General features: G+C 38.8%; 6 protein-coding genes across 9 annotated transcripts; 4 read left to right on the plus strand and 2 right to left on the minus strand.

The window, feature by feature from the left end:
* Nucleotides 539-3425, plus strand: LOC18597314. Its single transcript, XM_007026261.2, has 5 exons — nt 539-1291; nt 1523-2133; nt 2344-2531; nt 2751-2814; nt 2904-3425. Exons 1-5 carry the CDS (start codon nt 673-675, stop codon nt 2943-2945), a joined length of 1524 nt encoding a protein of 507 aa, XP_007026323.2. The 5' UTR covers nt 539-672; the 3' UTR covers nt 2946-3425.
* LOC18597315 lies at nt 3422-8903 on the minus strand. 4 transcript variants are annotated; one of them, XM_018123421.1, is made up of 7 exons: nt 8527-8903; nt 7730-8271; nt 6071-6165; nt 5866-5982; nt 4936-5751; nt 4431-4650; nt 3422-4271 (listed from the first exon to the last, which is right to left on the minus strand). In XM_018123421.1, exons 2-7 carry the CDS (start codon nt 8013-8015, stop codon nt 3796-3798), a joined length of 2010 nt encoding a protein of 669 aa, XP_017978910.1. In that variant the 5' UTR covers nt 8016-8271; nt 8527-8903; the 3' UTR covers nt 3422-3795. The 4 variants fall into 4 exon arrangements, with proteins under 4 accessions (XP_017978910.1, XP_017978909.1, XP_017978911.1 ...); XM_018123420.1 differs by having other exon boundaries at nt 7730-8903; XM_018123422.1 differs by lacking the exon at nt 8527-8903 and having other exon boundaries at nt 6071-6157; nt 7730-7795.
* On the plus strand, nt 9585-10554 carry LOC18597316. Its single transcript, XM_007026268.2, has one exon. It carries the CDS (start codon nt 9742-9744, stop codon nt 10324-10326), a length of 585 nt encoding a protein of 194 aa, XP_007026330.2. The 5' UTR covers nt 9585-9741; the 3' UTR covers nt 10327-10554.
* Nucleotides 10950-12968, minus strand: LOC18597317 (TPD1 protein homolog 1). Its single transcript, XM_018123009.1, has 3 exons — nt 12504-12968; nt 11762-11869; nt 10950-11501 (listed from the first exon to the last, which is right to left on the minus strand). Exons 1-3 carry the CDS (start codon nt 12589-12591, stop codon nt 11164-11166), a joined length of 534 nt encoding a protein of 177 aa, XP_017978498.1. The 5' UTR covers nt 12592-12968; the 3' UTR covers nt 10950-11163.
* On the plus strand, nt 15449-16079 carry LOC18597318. The gene has a single exon (XM_007026272.2). It carries the CDS (start codon nt 15549-15551, stop codon nt 15912-15914), a length of 366 nt encoding a protein of 121 aa, XP_007026334.2. The 5' UTR covers nt 15449-15548; the 3' UTR covers nt 15915-16079.
* Nucleotides 17507-18587, plus strand: LOC18597319. The gene has a single exon (XM_007026273.2). The coding sequence runs from the start codon at nt 17634-17636 to the stop codon at nt 18369-18371; it is 738 nt and encodes a 245-aa protein (XP_007026335.2). The 5' UTR covers nt 17507-17633; the 3' UTR covers nt 18372-18587.

Below are 18780 nucleotides of genomic sequence, written 5' to 3' on the forward strand. Positions count from 1 at the left end.
GATGCTAATGAATGAATAATATTTGTTTATTCTAAAATTATAAGATTACGTGTTAAATATCATTAATTGTCAAATTAGTATGACCAAACATGTTACAGAACATTTTATTATTGATGTCAAAAGATTATATATGATTGTTTATTTGTGATGAACTTATAATACATTATGGTCGTTGAGATGACCTTTGTCCATAATATTTTTATAAATGCATATAATATATTTGTCGTTAATGATGATTTACTTATTTTATAATCATTGCTTTCTCCTTTTTTATGAAGGCAGTAATTTTGCAGAGACACTAGAATATATAACTACAACCCATTGCTTTGGTAATTGCTGCCGACATTGCAAACTGAAGGACAGATGCATCGTTTTACACTGTCCTTCGATATGACGATCATTTCTCAAAATTTTCAAGACTTGCCACCCCAAATTTGACAAATTTGAGTTTAATATTTTTATAATAATAAAAGTTAAAATGTGAAAATTTATTTATGCTTTGTTAAAGACTGTTTACGATGAATTGGCGTGAGAGTTCTTATAAATGGAAGCGACCTTTACCAATTTCCCAGGCCACCCCGCTGTACGCCGCACGTGCTCTGTGGTGTTTTGATAGGGTATAAATTCAATTCCAAACCGTGGAGGAATAGGAAACGTGGTTACACAGAAGAGATGGGTGAGATGGATGATTTTTTTCATCTTCCCGCCGCTTCCTCCCTACTTAGAAAATTTCTGTCAAAGGAGGAAGACGAGATGAATATGAGCAAGAGCGACCTTTCCACTACCTGTCTCCTCAAAAAGGCCTCCATCGTGCGTTCCATTCAAGAGGGAATCGCCAATGGATCAGTACCTGAAGAAATTCTTGATTCTTTGCTACTAATCGAACAAGTCGACCGCAAGCAGGGCCTCCCCGTCTTTGACTCCATGAAGGCTGCCTTTTGCGCGGTTGCTCTCCACTGCACTCTAGCGTCTTTGACCCGCTCTTGGCCCTGCTATTACGACGCGGTTCAGAGGATTTGGAGATCCCGGATTCGATTTTTGGAGGATTCCGCGAGCAGCGAACTTGTTGGGCCTGATTTAGACAAGTGGAGAAAGGAAGTCGAAGCCGCTCTTTGGGATTCCGAAGCGTCTCAGACGTTGTTGCGGATCAATACTCGCGGTGACGCCTTGCGCTGTCTTAGGGTTTACGTTGACGAGGCCCGGTCCTCGATGAAGCCGGCCTTCCTTCGATTGACATTGGCTGCTTCTCCAGCCAGTGGTCGTCCTCACTGTGGCACTGACAAAGGGAAAGGTAGGCTTCTATTCTCTTTTCATTTTTATCTACTAGTATTTGCATAATAAAAGCTTAGATTTTTGTTGGTCTGAGAATGTATGAATGGACTCATCTCTCTGTGTTTATTTTGCTACAAATCATTGTGCTTACATTTACGCAGTTAAGTTTAAAGTGTGGTGATCTTTGTCATAGTGTGTCCATTATTTTGCTCCAGTTAGCTAGGTCAAGTGCATATGTTTGGTTCTGCAGGGATTCTAAGAGTGAATCCACAAAGAAGATGCAAGCGTGGTGTTCCCCACAGGCACTATAAAGGACCTGTTGAAATTGCTGACTCAGAGGAGGAGCGACCGTCTTACAGTAAATTTGGCTCCTTATCAACTTCTGAAGTTAACAAAGTGCAAGAGGCACTTAAAACCAGTACAGCTGACTTGCTAGCTGTAGTAACTGATCCCCTCCCCAAAGTCTTAGAAGTGGCTGAAAAGGTTGCATCTGAAAGGGCTGGGAAAACCTTGCATACTGAAGCCATTCAGGGAGATGGAAATAAGAATACAGATGTTCCTGCAACATCTGTCAATCCTACTACGGCATCTGCTCAAGCTAAGAGGGTAGCATCTGACACAGGAGGGGAAAATTTGAGTGCCAAAGCCATAGTGGAAGACCACAGTAAGAAGGGCAAGGGGGTTGCTTCTCCATCTGTCAGTCCTACTAAGGACAAGAGTGATCCTCCTCCATCTGTCAATCCTACTACAAAACCTGCTCAAGCTAAGGAGGGCAATCATGAAAGTCAAGCTTCCATCCATCAGAATGAAGTTCCTAGACCTAGCTTAATGGAAAGGAATGGCACTGCTCGCACGTATCAGGTGTGTATTTGAATGTGCGCCGTATTACTGAAATCAATTTTTGCTTACCAGCCTTGATAATTTTTGTAATCTTGGAATGAGTTTTTACCATTATCTATAATGACTGCATAATAACACGTAGGTAACTTAAAAAGATAAATTACATAGATATAACTTTTTTGCTGCAGTGGGAATCATATGTCTAATCTTACTTGTTGATTATTTTTTTAGTGGGAGGATTCAATTGATGGCTCTTCTCAAGAATTATCTGGTGGTTCAACCAGATGTCGCTTACCCAGTCCCAAGATAAAGCCTGCATCGCCACTGAAGGAGTATGAAATCAAAAGGTGGGTAAGGAAGAGAAAAATAAACAGGTGGAGCTTACATGAAGAAGAAGTTCTGGCAGAGGCTGTGCGCAAGTAAGTGATTAATGTTAAGGAAAAAGTTTTCAAAATCTGTTAAGCGTGTTATACTGGAGGTCCTGCATTCATTATTTTGGTCTATAATCCTCTTATGATACTAGATATATTCTGAATTTTTATTTAGTAGTTGTTGCTGCTTGTTAACAAATATGGGATTAGAATTACTTTTGTTAATTTATAACCTTGTTTCTTATTATTGTTCTTTTCAAAATGAAGGTATGGATCACATTGGTCTCAAATTTTAAGAGCCTATCCTCAAGAGTTTATGAATAGAACTGCAGTAAGTATGTTACAAGTTTATATGTAGCTTTTTTCTTTGGTTCTAAAAATGTGTCCTCTATTGATGTAAGATGCATTATATTTGCTCAGGGTGATCTTAAGGACAAATGGAGAAATTTGACTGGAAAATGATGCTTCTGATCATAGTTGTGCTACTTTTTGTTGGTCTACTGAAGCAGCCTCATTTAGCATTTTGAGTTTTACAGCCATTGTGTAGATATGTAAGGAGTTGACCGTCCTTTTTTTGTAAAGGAATGTAACTGTCACCACTGTAGGACTCTTTGAGAGTGGTGTGTACATCAGGTCTAACATTTTGAGTTTTACGGCCATTGTATAGATATGTAACAAGTTAACCGTTGTTTTTCGTAAATGAATGTAACTGTCACCACTCCAAGACTTTTTGAAAGTGGTGTGTACTGCTGAATACAAATATAAGTAGGGTTAACAAATGGTAAAGGTATATTACTGTAGTGGAATGTTTAAAGCTAACAAGACTCCAGCTATGACTAGAGGCTTTGGAATTAGTGATAGTGATATCTCTATTACAAATGATGTGGTGATGGGATTCGTTAATCATAAGACATTTGGGATAAAAGAAAACTGTTGGATGCACATCCAAAAACCCGTTGCTTTTCTCTTTTTTCTTTTAAATAAATCTTAATTTAAATATTTCCATTAGGTTCTACAAAATAATCTCGAAGTGAACCTTTACAGTTGTAACTATACCTGTAATTCATCCCTAATCATGAACTTAGCTACACCGACTTTAAACAGCTCATATTAACTCTTGAACCTAACATATTTTGACCTGATTTTGAGCCATTAAATTCTAACTGTTTCTCTATACAGTTGTTATTATCCCAAAAAAAACTAGAGATCATCCTTCACATGTACCTATACCTATTGTATCATGTTCACATCAACCCAAAGAATCACCTCCAAGCCTCACCCGTCGAACCTCCATGTTGACCAAACCAACCACTCACTCCACAGTTCGGCATCTCTTGTTGGCAGATTCGAACTCTTCCTCCAAAAATGACTCACTCTTGTTACCACCATTGCCTTCATTATCAGAATCTTCTTTCCCCTCGACATAAGCAGCCCCTCTACTTTCCTTACTTCCATCTTTATCATTGTCATGAGGTCTCTTTTCCAAACTCATTGCATTCATGTCTTCTGGATCATCACATGTGGCCGGCCAGGGTAATTCCTGTTCATCTTCTTTAACAGCTTCAAGTTTTGAGGTGGTGAGAGCCTTGTGCTCCATTGATGCAATGCTACCACAGCGAGATGCTTCCACCATAGCCGAGCACGTTGAAGGCTTCATGCTAGGACTGATATTTGAAGATAGATAAGATAGTATGTCTGGCCTCCCATTTATATCGACCCATCTGTTATCAACCCAATCTTTGGAAATTCTGCTATTCTCCCTCTGGACAGTCAAAAACTTATCTTCACCTATTCAGATAATTACCATAATTGATTAATGACGGTATAACAAATGCTACATGGTTAGGTACATAATAAAGCAGAGATGAGTATTTCATTTTTGTTTTTTTTTTCAAAAGAAAAGATCTTTTAAAGGATGAATACATCATGTCTAGCCGTGAAGCATACCAGGGAGGTAAACTTGCAGATCATCATCACCGCAGATGCCAATTCTAGTTGTGACACCTTCCCACCATCCATCACTCCACCACAAGTCAACTGCTGCTCCAATCTCAATTTTAAAAGCTGTAGTAGTATCCTTGGGAGGACAGGGCCGGATTGTCAAGCGGCCTGGACATCTCATTCCAAGTTTATCAGGTGCTGCAACTCTGGAGGCAGGGATCCATTCCTATATGTAAAAACAAATTTAAAAATATATATTTTTTCTTTTCATATCAGCTCCTAGATAGGGGGAGTGACAAAAAAAAAGAGAGAAAAACTCTAGTAAGTATGCCATTCTTGCATTCTCAATTTTCTTTGCACTTCTTATCCTAAATATACCGTTTTCTCCACATTTCTGACAGTGGAAGGAAAGGGTATATATTCCACAAACTTGAGAAATGTATTTTTCTGGAAAACACAAGATCACCGTATCATTGTCATTATTATGCGTCTCATTGGGAAATTTGCTTACCTCTAGATTACCAGACCCATCAGCATCCTGCACATCATCATACTGAACTTTCAAATGCTTCTGAGATGATTTCAAGACCTTGCACCTAAACCAACAGCCTCGAATGCCACTATCATGAGAAAGCAGCTCTATTTTCTCATCCACCTTGAAAGAGAGCGGATGTCGGGGCTGTGACACAATACCCATTGTTTTCCTTGAAAACCTTAATTTCAACTTTGGATATGTTGGTTCACATCTCATAAACTCATATGCAGGGACTGCGACTGAATTTCTGCCACCAGAACCACTTTCAAGTCCAGCTTGCCCCTCACAACTTCTATTTCTCTTAGCAGTTACCCTCAGAGAATCATCAAATGTCAGCGCTTTCTTATCTTCCTCATGAGAATTACGGTTCTTGCCCGTTTGCTTAGGGACAACTGGCCCATCTAAAGAAGAGAGAATTGCTTGATTAGAGTATCCCCGTAATTTGGTAAGAGTGAAGGGCTTGACCTTGTTATTCTTAAGCTGCCTAAAGCACATATGGACAGCCAATTGTGAAGTCTGAGGGACAACAGCTACACATTTCTCATAATGTATAGGAGTCAGGACTGTTGCAAGACCATCAACACACTCTGCACTGATAACTTGAACATTAGGTGTGATGAAGACTTCTCTAGGATGAGGATTCAGCTGAGGAATGACACCTTTGACTTCTCGATTGTGATGAAACCACCGCACTTTCACCTTCTTCTGCCCCTTCTTATCTTCATACATATCTTCCAAGTATCCTAGGTAGTGATTTTCTTCTTCAGCCATTACAAAAACAAAACAGTGAACCTGGCAGAAGGGGAGAGGGAGAGAATAAATCTTGAATACTTGAAAGAGGTTTAAAAATAGAATTTATCCCAATAACCCGTAACAAGCTTGCCACTTCAATATGTTGGTACTTACAGCTATGGTGGTCCCATTCCTGCAAAAAGATGAATAGTGTTTCAGCTGTTTCGCACAAATCCAAGCAATGCCAGACCACTCAATGTCAGAATTTTGCGCTTTCAGTTTCCTACCAACCTGAGTTTGCAATAAAACTTTTCAGTTCTAGAGATAAAGAAGGGGATAAAATCTAGAAACAGCATAAATGCCAACGGGACCTGCATACCATATGATGCGGTAAACAGGTTCGACAACCAAGAGGTCCAGTCATTGATACTTCAAAAGATCCAAAACCTCTTATAGAATCATCCATCTGCAAATCTGCTTTAATAGGATTAGACTTTCTCAAGATTTTCACAGTAGTTGTGGCAAGCATCATTTAAGAACAAATGTTATTAAGCTTTTCATCTATGATTAAAAATACAACAAAAAAATCAGAAACAAAAAAACCAGGCTGCCGACCAGGCTATAACGGTAGCCCCTTCTGCCAATTGATTAGTGACACAAATATCAAAAGTTATCGTTTATTCGACATTGTTCTGAGCACTACGTTTAAAATGTAATAATGCGTCAATAAATTATGAGCATATATTCCACTAATTCAATTAAAGTAACCAGCCTCAATTGGAAAACCTTGGTGATATAATCTCAGGTAATTAATTTCTACACAAAAAGGTTTCTCAACTAAACAAATGAAATTGCTGCAACGATGAAAGCATCTCCAACATTTCCAGAGAAAAGTACACAACATCTAGAATGTGATTACTTTAAACTAATGATTGCCTTCTTATGAACAACATAAAACATTAACCAGGAAATGCACCCACAAAAAATGTAGAAGCACTCCACTCTCACTAATTATATATGCCAAGCACATGCATTTTCATTGTATGCATACACAAATGCAGCGTCCATATGAAGTCTTAGATCCTAGATTTTCATACACAAATCGTAGCTTGAGTTGGAAAAGGGTGAATAAATAAATATCTATTTAAGCAAGAAACGAAGCCCTATTTTCGAGATTAGTGTATAAAATTCAGAAAAGGTAAAAAGAAGAAAAGAGAGATCTATCAAGACAAGTTAATTTGACGTGTGCCTGTGTGAGAGAGAGACATTGGTAAATGAATAATTTTAAAGAAAATTTAATATGTACCTAAATCCTTAAGCGACAGGACTTTGCAAATATATATTAACTTGAGTCAATCAAAGATATTGAACAAACATACATCATTTGCTTGGATGTAGAATATGAAGGACTATGAACTACAAATTCATTATATCCTTAACAGAGATAGCAACTCCAAGAATGGTCATGCTGGAACAGCCCAAAAGATTGTGCCCATGCAGCTTGAAAAATTTACTGGACTCCCTCTAAGTTTAAAAAAAAAAAAATTATTGAACTTCTAGAATTTTCTTAGCCTTAATATTTCAAATTTTAAATGCTAAACAATATTGTGACACGCTGGCAGCACTGCAGAATCTACCATATTCCTACATATTATCTTCCAAGTGCTGGTCTTTTCCATATGAAGACTATAACTTTCTAGATATAGCCCCAGTAGAACAAGGCATAGCCTAGTGGTAGCCACACCTTTCCTGGTAAGTAGTAAACCAAGTTCAAAACTTCAATATCATAATTTAGGTACTAATGCAACACAACATCATATAATCCAAAAATGTTATCCATTGATAGCTAACAATGACATATAGTTCATAGTATTTCATACTCTCAAATTCGTTTTTCTTCCATAAGGAAACTGTCCCAACAATAGTTCAGGATTTTCATGTCAGGTCCAAATCACAGAACTAAAGAACTGCTACGGCTACTTTTCATCTTTAAAAAAAAAGATTCATCATTTCCGAATGAAGGGAGTAAATAAAGTACCTGGCAGGGGCCGATTCATTGAGACCAATGATTGCAACCATTCAACAACTTCCCGCCTTGCTCGCCATTTAGAACTGGCATTGATGAACCCATGGGAGCCATACGCCTGCAAGAACTCACCGGAAACAACATACATCATATGCCTTATGCTCCTCTCTGTACCTACAACTGCAAGCACTAAAGGGCCCGACGCTTCCTTCAAGTAGAAGTGAACTACACGGTTACCGCGTTCTTGGCATATAATGTGCTCCTCCCAGCCCACAAAACTATAATTATTCTCAGACATTTTGATTGCAGAGGGACCTCAAAGGAGTCAACGTGACTCCCTTTTCTCACATTAGTTGAAACTACCCAGTTTTAAGATTTTGATGTTTGAATAGACCGCTATAGACCCAGCTGTGTAAATACTGAAAAGTAATCGAATGCTTTAGACCCCAAAAACGACGGAATTGGACAATGCTCAGTTGATGAAACTCGCCTTAGACCCAAAAACAACGGAATTGGACGATGCTCAGTTGATGAAACTACTGAAAGATCCTGCACTGCATCAGGGAAAAAGAAAACAAAAACAGGGTGTCAAGAAAAGATAACCGCACAAAACAAGGTATATAAAGGAGAGAATTCGGGTTTTGGAACCAAAATCCAAGCCAATAAACAAACTAGTATGCCTTCCAGCTTTAGCTTGGAAGGCCTAAAGCAGAGAGTTAATAGGCTTGAAAAGGAGGACTCAGACGGCATTAACCAGAAAAGAAACAAGAATTAGTCAGCACAGAACCAAGCCAAAATCACAACCCCACCCTTAAAAAAAGAAAACTTCAGTGGAAACAGGAGGAGTCAAAATCTTTGAAAGCTGAAAAGACTTTGAAGCGGAGAAAGAGGCAAAGAGAGAAAAGAAAAAAGAGCAGGATTTTGGTTATGGGTTGCCTCTTGGTTTGATTGAAGGCTGCGCGGCCCGTTGAGTGAAGAAAGGGAATGAGGAAAGATTACAGGAAGAGAGGGAGATGGCGAAAGATACGGAGAGAGAGAGAGAGAGAAGACAAGAGTCACAGACTGCAGGGGCATTGGGGAGGCCATGACATCTGGAGGGGAAGAAACTCCTGAGAAAAGAAAAGGGGCATAAACGGAATTTAATAAGCAAATAAATTGGTTTTGTGTGTTAGGGATATTCTTGTATGTGAGGCAGGCATGGTACTTAAGTATTAGTAGGATGTCAATGACTGCAAGCACGTCTCACTTCCAACTTTCAACTTTCAACTGCTGAGCCTGAGGTAGCCGCAACCCTGTTAGCTTCCTTCACATTTCAATCATCAGATTACGTTTAGGACTGCTTTGATTCCTTTGTTATACTAGAAATCTGCATAAAGAATGGAATGGAATGAGTCTGACTATCAAATTGGAGGGTCAAAATATGCTTTGAGATAGAGCAAAATTTATGTAGTAGTGGTTTGTGCTTGTTAACACTTGCACTGTATACTTCCACTTCAAATTACATTGAAAGATGGGGAATCGAAATCATGAAATATTTTACTAGTGTAGATGTCTTTCCTGTCGAGACATTATCTCAACCTTAGGTGACTTCCTGACCCTTTTTGCCCGCATTTCTTCAATCGTATATGTCCATCTGTTTTCATTTTCCTGGCACTGTTTTAACACGTGTAAAAGGAAAACATGCACAAAAGGGTCTGGATATCGCTTGGATATTATGCCCCGACCACTAATCTCAGAAAGGGGCTCTGTGACTGATGATGTCTGCATGGCGCTAGACGACAGGCATTCTCTTTAGCCTTGTGTATAGTTCCGGTAGCTTTAGCTTCCACTCGATTTGGCTCTCTTCTTAGCCGCTTTAACAATAAAGCTATAAAAGGATAAGGCGTGAATAAAATGAAACGAATGAAAGTTCAGACCTCACACCAACCACACATTTGAGCACTGTAGAGCTATCCCAAGTCTTACCAAAAGGCTACAGCAGTGGTATTGACAGTAAGGTCCAAACTCAGCAAGCCTCGACGAAAATGAAGACGTCTACGCTCAGACTCCACATCTACCCCGCTGCCCCAAGGCACACCAACCTCACCACCAATTCCCCACTACTTTTCACCCCCTTCAAGCAGCCATTACATTTATCACATTCAAGAGTAACAACCATCATCTCAAGACAAATTCTGGGATATCCTCGGAAAACCAGTGTGATAAAGAAACCAGTGATCTTACTCTCACCGGAATGGGAAGAAACCCCCAAAAGAGAGCTTACTCAAGTTTCTTCAATTGGTTATTCACGGTTTGTGATAGTGGGAGCTGTTTCTATAGGTCTGGCGTTGCTCCTTATGGGAGCGGATGACCAAAAGGCTCTAGCCTTTGGTCCTGAAGGGCCATTAATGGAGGAGTTCTGGGACAATGTGAGGAGATACGCACTTTATGCTCTCACAGTCAGCACAGGGGCTATATACACCATCTTCCAGCCTATTCTGGAGTTGTTGAAGAACCCCATCTCTGCAATTCTTATCTTGGTGATCATAGGGGGCAGTATCTACATTGTTTCCCAAATACTTTCAGCCATGGTTGGAGTCACTGATTTTTCCTATAGCTATGCCTATTAATATGACAATTTTCAGCTGATGATGTTTGTTTCTCTTTGATCCTGCAAACTTTTACTTTCGTGCAATTGTTCCATTAGCACAACCTTAGTTTATCCTTTCGAGATTGCCTTGTCTTTTAGGTAGATTTTTTTTTTCCCTGAAAGCATGAAGATGTTTCTAGGTTGAATTAATCCTATCCGACTGTAGCAAAATTTCTTTTATCAGGATAATCCTACATGTTCTTTTCCATTTGCAAGTTGCAACCATGCTTTGTTTCCTTGCCGGCATTTTGGGTGGGCATGTGCCTGGCCCGAGTTAGGATAGGGCTCGGCCTAAACATTTTAAAATTTAACATGTTTCTTTGCAGCCCAATTCATATTCCTCTTCAGGCCTTAATATGGTCCATTTTGTGTAGAAAAAAGCTCAAGGGTGGGACACCCTTAAGATCAATCCTGTCAATTTAATGTGGTGCCATTACAAATTTTTAAAGATCTTTTTTTAGAGAACATTTTTAACACTTAAATTGTTCCTTCTCTCTTTAACATACACTCGTGGAATCATGTTGCATTATGTTAACTTACTCAAAATGCATCCACGGGATAAGCAGCAGGATTATCGAAACAAGGTCAATCAAATGTAAGCAAGGAAAAACAGGCACTCTTAGCTAAACTCCCTTCGAGGGCACACAAAATTAATGTTGTTGCTCAACTCTTAAGCCCTGTTATGCTTGGTCTCTTCCTTACCATGCAAATCAAGTAGACAAATATTATACAGTACAACAATAAACATTATGCATATGGCCGGGTGAGCCTGAGATTTATAGTTTAAGGCATGGGGCGTTCAGTGTTCTGGCTAAGTTTAGCAGCAGGTGACTGATGTGACAGAGAGAGGGTAGCTAAAGCTATTTGAATATTCGAACGAGAGGCATTGTTCAGGGCCAAGAGCCTCCCCATCATTCACCAGGCAATCGTCATAGTCGAGTCGCCTGAATACCGTGGGGTTGATCAGCCTGACAGAGCTGAACCATCCGCAGCTGACGTGAATGTTGGAGATACTACAACCCAAGTCGGCGCACACGTTCACGATTTCAACACTGTATGATGGAATTCCATTAGGAAGCGGTGCCGTTGAGCCTTGCAATATCACAATGTCATCCTTCGTGCAGGCCGTGCCAATTCTATTAGCATCACCGCCCCCTACGTCCATCAGGTTTCCAAAAATTAAGAATATTGAGACATTTCGATTCGAAATTACTATAGAAGAAACCAAAAGAAATGGAGCTCAACGTGGAAATTGGAAAGCATTGATTAACAGAACACATATCTTCTAATAGTAATTGAATGTGACAGCAATAAAGTATGTTAATCAAGCTTTTTGGGACCAAAACCGAACTCAATGTTATAACATGATAACGCAGGTGACAGCACAAAGATATAAAGACAGATCCTACATATACCAGAGGACTGCAGCAGCTTCCGAGCAACGGCAGAGCTGTTTTTCTTGGAAAAGACCATCCTTTTAATGCTTGAATGACCCACCGCTTCCTCTTGGATTGACTCCACCACTGCACTGCTATTACTTGTCAATAAGTTGTATTCAGAATTAATCAAAATACTACTACTAATGAAGTTGAATTTTTGTTGACGAGTGCTTTACAGACAATCTTTAAGATTACTACATTATTTCTTTCAATACATTGAAAATCATCACATCAAACCCTATGAAATAAATACCGTATGAAAATAAGTGCCAATATCCAATTCCATTCATGATCATCAATAACCAAAAACAAAAGCCACAAATGAAAACTGTAGAGTCCTGTTGCTGTGTTTGAGAATGAAATGGTTTGCACTGCATGTGCATGCATGGTCATCTTGGCGAGAACTTGAAATACCCTTTTGTTATGTTATTTAATTCATTTACTAGGATTGAAGGAGGAGCTAGACAGAATTCAGTACGATTCATATGAAGAAACATCAATGTCAATTTCTGGTATTTTTTTCCATCTCTTTGAAGTTGGGACTGAGCAAAAAGCTAAGGCTTCAGAATGCTACTGATCACATATAGTATTTCATACTAATATCACGAAAGAAGACTAAGAGTTTCTTTACATTTTATGCTTATTTAACAGCAAGGAAACATGGAAAAATAGGGAGGGGCCGGGGGATGAACAGAGAAGGGAGAGAGATAGAAGTTACCAAAGAACAGTAACACCAAAGCCAAAAGCATAGCCACAAAGGTCATGCTTAGTCTTTTCTCATCAACGCTTCCCAGTGCACGTATCATTATGACCCTCTTCGCTTCCTGCTACAAATGTAGCAAAGCCAAGAAAATCAAAACACTGCACTTATGCGTTTGATCAGACCGACTAAAATGGTTCAACCCTGGGCACAAACTTGTAGTAATTAAAGAATATATAGATGAACTTGAGAGCAGTGAGGTTTCAAGTGACTATGGTGATGTAGTTGGGGGAGGCAGATTAACAGAACAAGCAACAAAGAAAAGCAAAAGCAAAAGCAAAAGCAAATCTCATACAGAAAGACCCGGAGCAGCTGCCGCTGAGACGAGTATTTATAACACCACCAGAGGGAGTTCAAAATCACCAGATTGCCCACCCTTTTGCAGGTTGCTAGCTAGTAGGTCAGCGTTATGTTATCTGCTGCTGGTCGTGTGGTCCTCCTTTTGACAACATGGAGAAAATCAAAATATATAAGTATATTGCCGTCGTCGTGCTCCTTTGACTCAAACACTAAATGCTAACTAGAGCTTTTAATTCAAGACGTGCTACTAGTTAAAGGAGGTGCACGGTTGATGGCAAAAAGTACTGGAATGTGTACTCTGTTTCCAAAACATAATTATGGTATTAGGAGGGCCTGAAGTAGAAAGTCAAGATTTCTAATTAAAGGCACAAACGTGCAACGTAGTCAAACACATCTTTGAGAAACTCGGCAAGAAATTAAGCTGCCTTGAGCGTTTACCCTTTACCCCTTTTAGGTTATATCAACCAAATGATGAAATGATTATTCATTTTCCGGTTTTAAGGCCCCATGTCTCACCATCTCGATCCCTCGATGAACCACCACCTGTACAGCTAATTCATGGTTAAAATTTGTGCGGCCTTATCAATAACTTGACACCGCCAAGAAAACAGTTGTCTTCCATTCATGCAGTTAATTAAGACTCGTAATATTAATGGAGCAAGCAAGCATGCATGCGTGTCACCCTTCACCTCTTTTTTGGTTATATATATTCACTCTCTGCAGACATTTCTGCATGCATGACACTTCTTTTATAATGTACATCAATCGCCTTAGAAAGTGATATACTGTAAAAATAATAGCAATAAATAAATGCTATTTATGAAGCCAATGCTCCGTGTTAAAACAATTTCATTAATTAGAGTTAATGCAGCAAAGACTTTCACGGGACCGTACCGGCAGAAACTTTGGATTGAAATGGGCTAGATATTACCCTTTTCTTTTTCTTTTTCTTATTTTGGGAAACGTTAAGAACCCAACCTGGACAGTAAAAAGTTTAGTCTTACGTGTTATATATAGGGAAAAGAAGGCCGCCAAAAGCAGCAGGTGCGTCCTTTTGCAAGAGCGGCGTGATTGAATGACTTTGTGTGTTATCTTTCCTCGAACCTAGTCTCCTTAGTCTTTCACCCGCTCCTGTACGTGTACCTCCATGAAACCATGCACCACTGCCACTGCCACTGCCACCTCCATGGCCTCATCACATCATGGAGGTGGAAGGCCCGCGCCCCCACAATGATTTAATTGAGAATAGGACCACAACATAACTGGCAGCATTTTGGGTACTGCATACGACTCCGGCTTCTGCAATCGTGGGTGTGGTTTTGGCAGAGATAAGGATGGTCCAATCGATAACAATTTGACTTTTGAACTGCGCGTTCCTCAACCTTCATCTCAAATCGTCAAACTACTAGTCGTCTACTACTGCTGCTACATTTCATTAATCTTCCATGCTAATTCTACATCGAGAGCTTAATCTGCATTTTCCATGTTCTCCATCTGCCTTACTCGAGCCCAACCCATATTCACTAGTGATTTTGGCCCAATCCCATCGACCAAAATACTTGAATAATACATGCTATCATTTGTTTCCAGTGTCTTTCGTATGCATATATATATATATGTATGATTGGACTGCATATATAAAATAAAATCAATTAGTCCATCTCTTCTATGTCAAGTTATTCTACTTATTGTCTTCTAGTGCTCAATGAAAGAAAATGTCTCTTTTAGCTCAAGAGATCTAAGTTACTCGTTAAAATTGTCTTGATTAATTATTGGCCTTAATTTAATAAAGTTATTATCTTGAATCATGTGAGTTTATACTCAACCATGTATTAATGCAATTTATATATATAAGACCCAAAACCTACAAATTTTATGACTCTTTTTTCCGTCCGCCTTATATATATCTTCCATCAATAATGTGAAAGGTTTATCATCCTAATCATTTTCCTTTTATGAGTTCTTGTTGAAACAAATTCATTAATTACATCTCTTTGTTGGACATAATTGTTATCCTTTTTCTATGCTATTCTAATTTATGAAATAGAGACATATTAACAATCGTATTATATAATTTTTTTAAAAAAAGAAAATTTCTTTTTTTACCTTGAATCTCATTAAATTAGCTAATCATGAAAAGTGATTCCATAAATATTCTTTTGTAAGAAAGCGAGGAAAGATACATAATAACTAGTAATTATATGTTATATACTAAACAGCCCTTGATTTAAGCCATGTTTAAGGGTGAAAGCTTAGGCAAGAAGGCAGTTGAAATGATTAAATATGACGTCTAGGGCATGGTACTTAAACCACACGCAACTCAATCATGTTTGTTGATGTCATACACGAAAAGAGACGAGTAACCACTCCAAGGAGAGCATAGCCTGTGCTGGCACTCGATCTATATATATATATATATATATATATAATTAGACAGAACCTATATTCAATATACGAAAGCAATCAAATTCAAAGCAATCAATGCTTATAATTAATTTTGAAAAATCGTATGGGATTCTAGGTTTTGCTTGATGCATGTAATACGCAGATTTTGTCCCTTACGGGCTTTGTCCTTCACCTATTAATATATATATAGCTGCTGCACCTTTCCTTGATCATTGCCTAAATTAAAGCTAGCTGAGTTTCTCTGAAAATAGTTTGTCTTCTCTCATAAATAATAGAGCAGATAGAGGGAAGAAAAACATGGCTCTAAGATGGTTTGTTCATTCAGCATGCCATGTTTTGGGGTACCTAAAGGACGACCACCCTAATCACTTGCAGCACTGCAACAACATGGAAAGCTACCAAAAAGAAGGACATAGCGGTGGAGTCATTCGGAGCTCAAAGGTCTCCAACGGTGAGCAGGTGTCGACCCAGACTGCAGAAATGCATCTCTCGGGGTTCCAAATGCCTCTCCACTACCCTCGCTACACAAAAGCTGATTACGAGAAGATGGAGGAGTGGAAGTTGGACATGCTTCTGAGGGAATATGGGCTAAGTTTCAGGGGCAACCTCGATGAGAAGAGAGCATATGCAATGGGGGCATTCTTGTGGCCTGATCAGTATTGATCTTACTTCCTGCTCAAAACTTGGCAGATAAACATATTCGGTGTTTGCAGGGTTGAGAATCTTGAGCTAGCTCCATCCATAAATTATATATCAAGCTGCTGTAGCTGCATGCAGTTAATATCTTTATTAGTGTTAACATATTTGTGTCTGGTGGGGTCTTGTCATAATTAAGGGTAATGGGCGTGGAACCTGAATTTTGTTTAATGGAGTTGTATGATCTTAAGAATAATATTAGAGAGAGAGAGAGAGAGAGAGAGGAGGATNAGAGAGAGAGAGAGAGAGAGAGGGATCGAGAGCCTCCATAGATTTAATGATACCTTCACTGTTATCCACATGTACACTTACACGTATCTTTTCCCTCCTTGAGCTTAAATATATCAGTTAATCTCGTAGTTTTTTTCTTTCTAAATATATATATATATATAAATGATACAGTGGATCATCTAGCTGGAGCTGGCCTGGATTAAATACCCCATGACCACCACAAACATGCAAGACCTTTGAAGAAAGAGGAGTAATTATTACACCAAATCAATACCACACACTAGACACGAATCGTCCTGTGTTGTCAGCACTTTAACTTGGTGAAATGATATCCCACATCAGCACCAAGATGAGTATGATCGTAAGGCGTTGGTGAAATTCATGGTAAGCCTGATAACTTCCTTATATATTTTGAAGGAAGCTAAACTTAAAAGCATTAGCAAGAACACATTAGAATAAGTAATCAACCTTTCATTTTACTTGAGCTTTGTCATGATCAATACTATTCATCATGCCTGGTTTTAGAACTTAGTCTTTCCACTCAACATTAATGTATTTGCTCTTTCTTTTTTATGAAACCACTAGAGAAATATTTAATCTTATGTACACTAAGCTTATATCACTTATCTATCTTAATCCATGATCAAACAAAAAAAAAAAAATTCAATGACTTTAAACCTTGTTAACAAGAAAGACAAATGAAAAGGACTAGCTGGAAGAAGCATAATTTGGGACACTCAATTGATCAATTTGCGGGATAAATCCAAACCCCAAATTCTTTTTGATTGCTTATAACCAAGGGAGGAAAATTATATATATTAAAATGATTAAGAAGACATTTCTTATAGGCAAGATGTTTGTCCTGGGAAAGAGAGAGGGGAGATGGTGCTTCTCTTTGAATCACTAATTTCAAAAGTGGACCCTCAAATATATAATTATATCTATAGGGTCCACATAACACTTTCAAATTTGCACATAACTTTCTGGACCTTCGAATTAAGTCGGTAAAAGGTGAAGTCATTCTGATACAAGTAACGTAGTGGTGACAGCTGCTAGAAGCTTCAAAGAAAGCAGATTCATTTACAGCATCTTCCATTACTTATGCCTCCCATTTCTATGAAGGGTGTATCACATATGAAATACGTACGTATGTATATACATATTGAAATACATTGGAAGAAGTCCTATTTACCTTGCTGCCCTTCACTTTGTTACAATCAAGATGCCTAATTTCGAGATTTCATCAATGCCAAAGCAAATTTGGGACTAGTATGAGAAGGGAGACACCCTTCATGTTCACTCAACAACACCCTTTCAAGTTCAAGCAATTATCGACCCAAGCACACAACATTCTAGCAAAGAAAGACACCATCCAATCATCCCTTCACAGTATTTCGCCTAATTAGGGCTCTTTCCTTTTGGTCACATATAATTATAATTAAACAACAAATCGTCATGGATGAATATGAGCAGAAGATGAAGCTCCAAGCTGTTGGCAAATTATACCACAGAGACCACTTCCTTAAAAGAACTTTGCAGCTTGTTGTATCAGTTGCTTTGTTGTCGTTCTTCCTTTGCCACTCTTCGGGCTTCTTTGTGTTTCCCCATTCCTTCAGCGTTTACTTCTCCACGTTCCTTTTCTCGTTCTTCACCCACACCCTTGAGAGGAAGTACATGTTCCTCATCTGCAATGGAATCCTAGCATTTCTAGCCAAAAGCTCGGTGCCTAGCAGCTCTTCACCGTCAGAGTCTGATCTTGGTGCCCAGATATCGACATCATCGACAAACTTAACCCAAACTAACGAGGTGGTTCCAAGATATTCGGATGATGGTGATAATGATGTACCTCTAGTAGCTGAAAGAGAAGAAGCAGAAGATGCTTACGAAAATGAGGTTGAGGAGCAAGGAGAGCAGGACAATATTGAGCCTTTAGGTAGAGTGGAAGGGAAAGAAGACGATGAAGAAAGAGAAAGTGAAGTTTCTGTGATTGTGGAAGATGGGGAATACAAAGAAGGAGAAAGTGGGTTGGTGATGCAAGAAGATCAGCACAAAGAAGAAGGTGCAGGAGCACCACTAGCAGCAAATGAAGACGTACCAAGCACAGAAGATTTAAACCAGAAATTTGAAGAATTCATAAGGAAAATGAAAGAAGAAATCAGGATTGAAGCTCAACAACAACTGATTGCAGTGTAATGCATATATTCGAAGAAAATAAAAATTATCTGCTAGCAACGTCAGTGATTTGGTCTCTTTTAAGCTGGCCAAAAGCTCCCATCTGCCTTTCATGTTATATGCAGTAATTACTTAATATCTAGATCATTTTCATCAGTCTGTTGCACTTGAATTCTCTCTTTACTGTTACTTTTGCCATTGTGTTTACTTCAAATTGCTGGACTGTAAATTTTTCTGCTTTTGATTTTGCTCCTTTTTCCAAAACAAAAAGGGAAGAATGTGAAACAGTAGATCTCCAGGTCCAATTCCGTACGTTGAAAGTATGCAGTGTGGTGTTCTTTTTTTGAAAAGCATGTCTTTATTCTTCCAATGTCAGATTGTCGTACCAAGTCTTCAGCCTGCCTGGCAAAAGACTTTCATTGACAAGAAG

The sequence above is a fragment of the Theobroma cacao genome, chromosome 6, assembly GCF_000208745.1.
Source record: "Theobroma cacao cultivar B97-61/B2 chromosome 6, Criollo_cocoa_genome_V2, whole genome shotgun sequence".
Taxonomy (NCBI): Eukaryota; Viridiplantae; Streptophyta; class Magnoliopsida; order Malvales; family Malvaceae; genus Theobroma; species Theobroma cacao.

Coding starts and splice junctions, on each gene's coding strand:
- LOC18597314 (XM_007026261.2), top strand. CDS start 673: ATGGGTGAGATGGATGATTTTTTTCATCTTCCCGCCGCTTCCTCCCTA. Junction 1,292..1,522: donor TGGCACTGACAAAGGGAAAG/GTAGGCTTCTAT, acceptor TTGGTTCTGCAG/GGATTCTAAGAGTGAATCCA. Junction 2,134..2,343: donor GCACTGCTCGCACGTATCAG/GTGTGTATTTGA, acceptor TTATTTTTTTAG/TGGGAGGATTCAATTGATGG.
- LOC18597315 (XM_018123421.1), bottom strand. CDS start 8,015: ATGTCTGAGAATAATTATAGTTTTGTGGGCTGGGAGGAGCACATTATA. Junction 5,752..5,865: donor GGAATGGGACCACCATAGCT/GTAAGTACCAAC, acceptor CCCTTCTGCCAG/GTTCACTGTTTTGTTTTTGT. Junction 4,651..4,935: donor ATGGGTCTGGTAATCTAGAG/GTAAGCAAATTT, acceptor TTTTACATATAG/GAATGGATCCCTGCCTCCAG.
- LOC18597316 (XM_007026268.2), top strand. CDS start 9,742: ATGAAGACGTCTACGCTCAGACTCCACATCTACCCCGCTGCCCCAAGG.
- LOC18597317 (XM_018123009.1), bottom strand. CDS start 12,591: ATGATACGTGCACTGGGAAGCGTTGATGAGAAAAGACTAAGCATGACC. Junction 11,870..12,503: donor TTTGGTGTTACTGTTCTTTG/GTAACTTCTATC, acceptor ATAGCAGTGCAG/TGGTGGAGTCAATCCAAGAG. Junction 11,502..11,761: donor GAAGCTGCTGCAGTCCTCTG/GTATATGTAGGA, acceptor TGATGGACGTAG/GGGGCGGTGATGCTAATAGA.
- LOC18597318 (XM_007026272.2), top strand. CDS start 15,549: ATGGCTCTAAGATGGTTTGTTCATTCAGCATGCCATGTTTTGGGGTAC.
- LOC18597319 (XM_007026273.2), top strand. CDS start 17,634: ATGGATGAATATGAGCAGAAGATGAAGCTCCAAGCTGTTGGCAAATTA.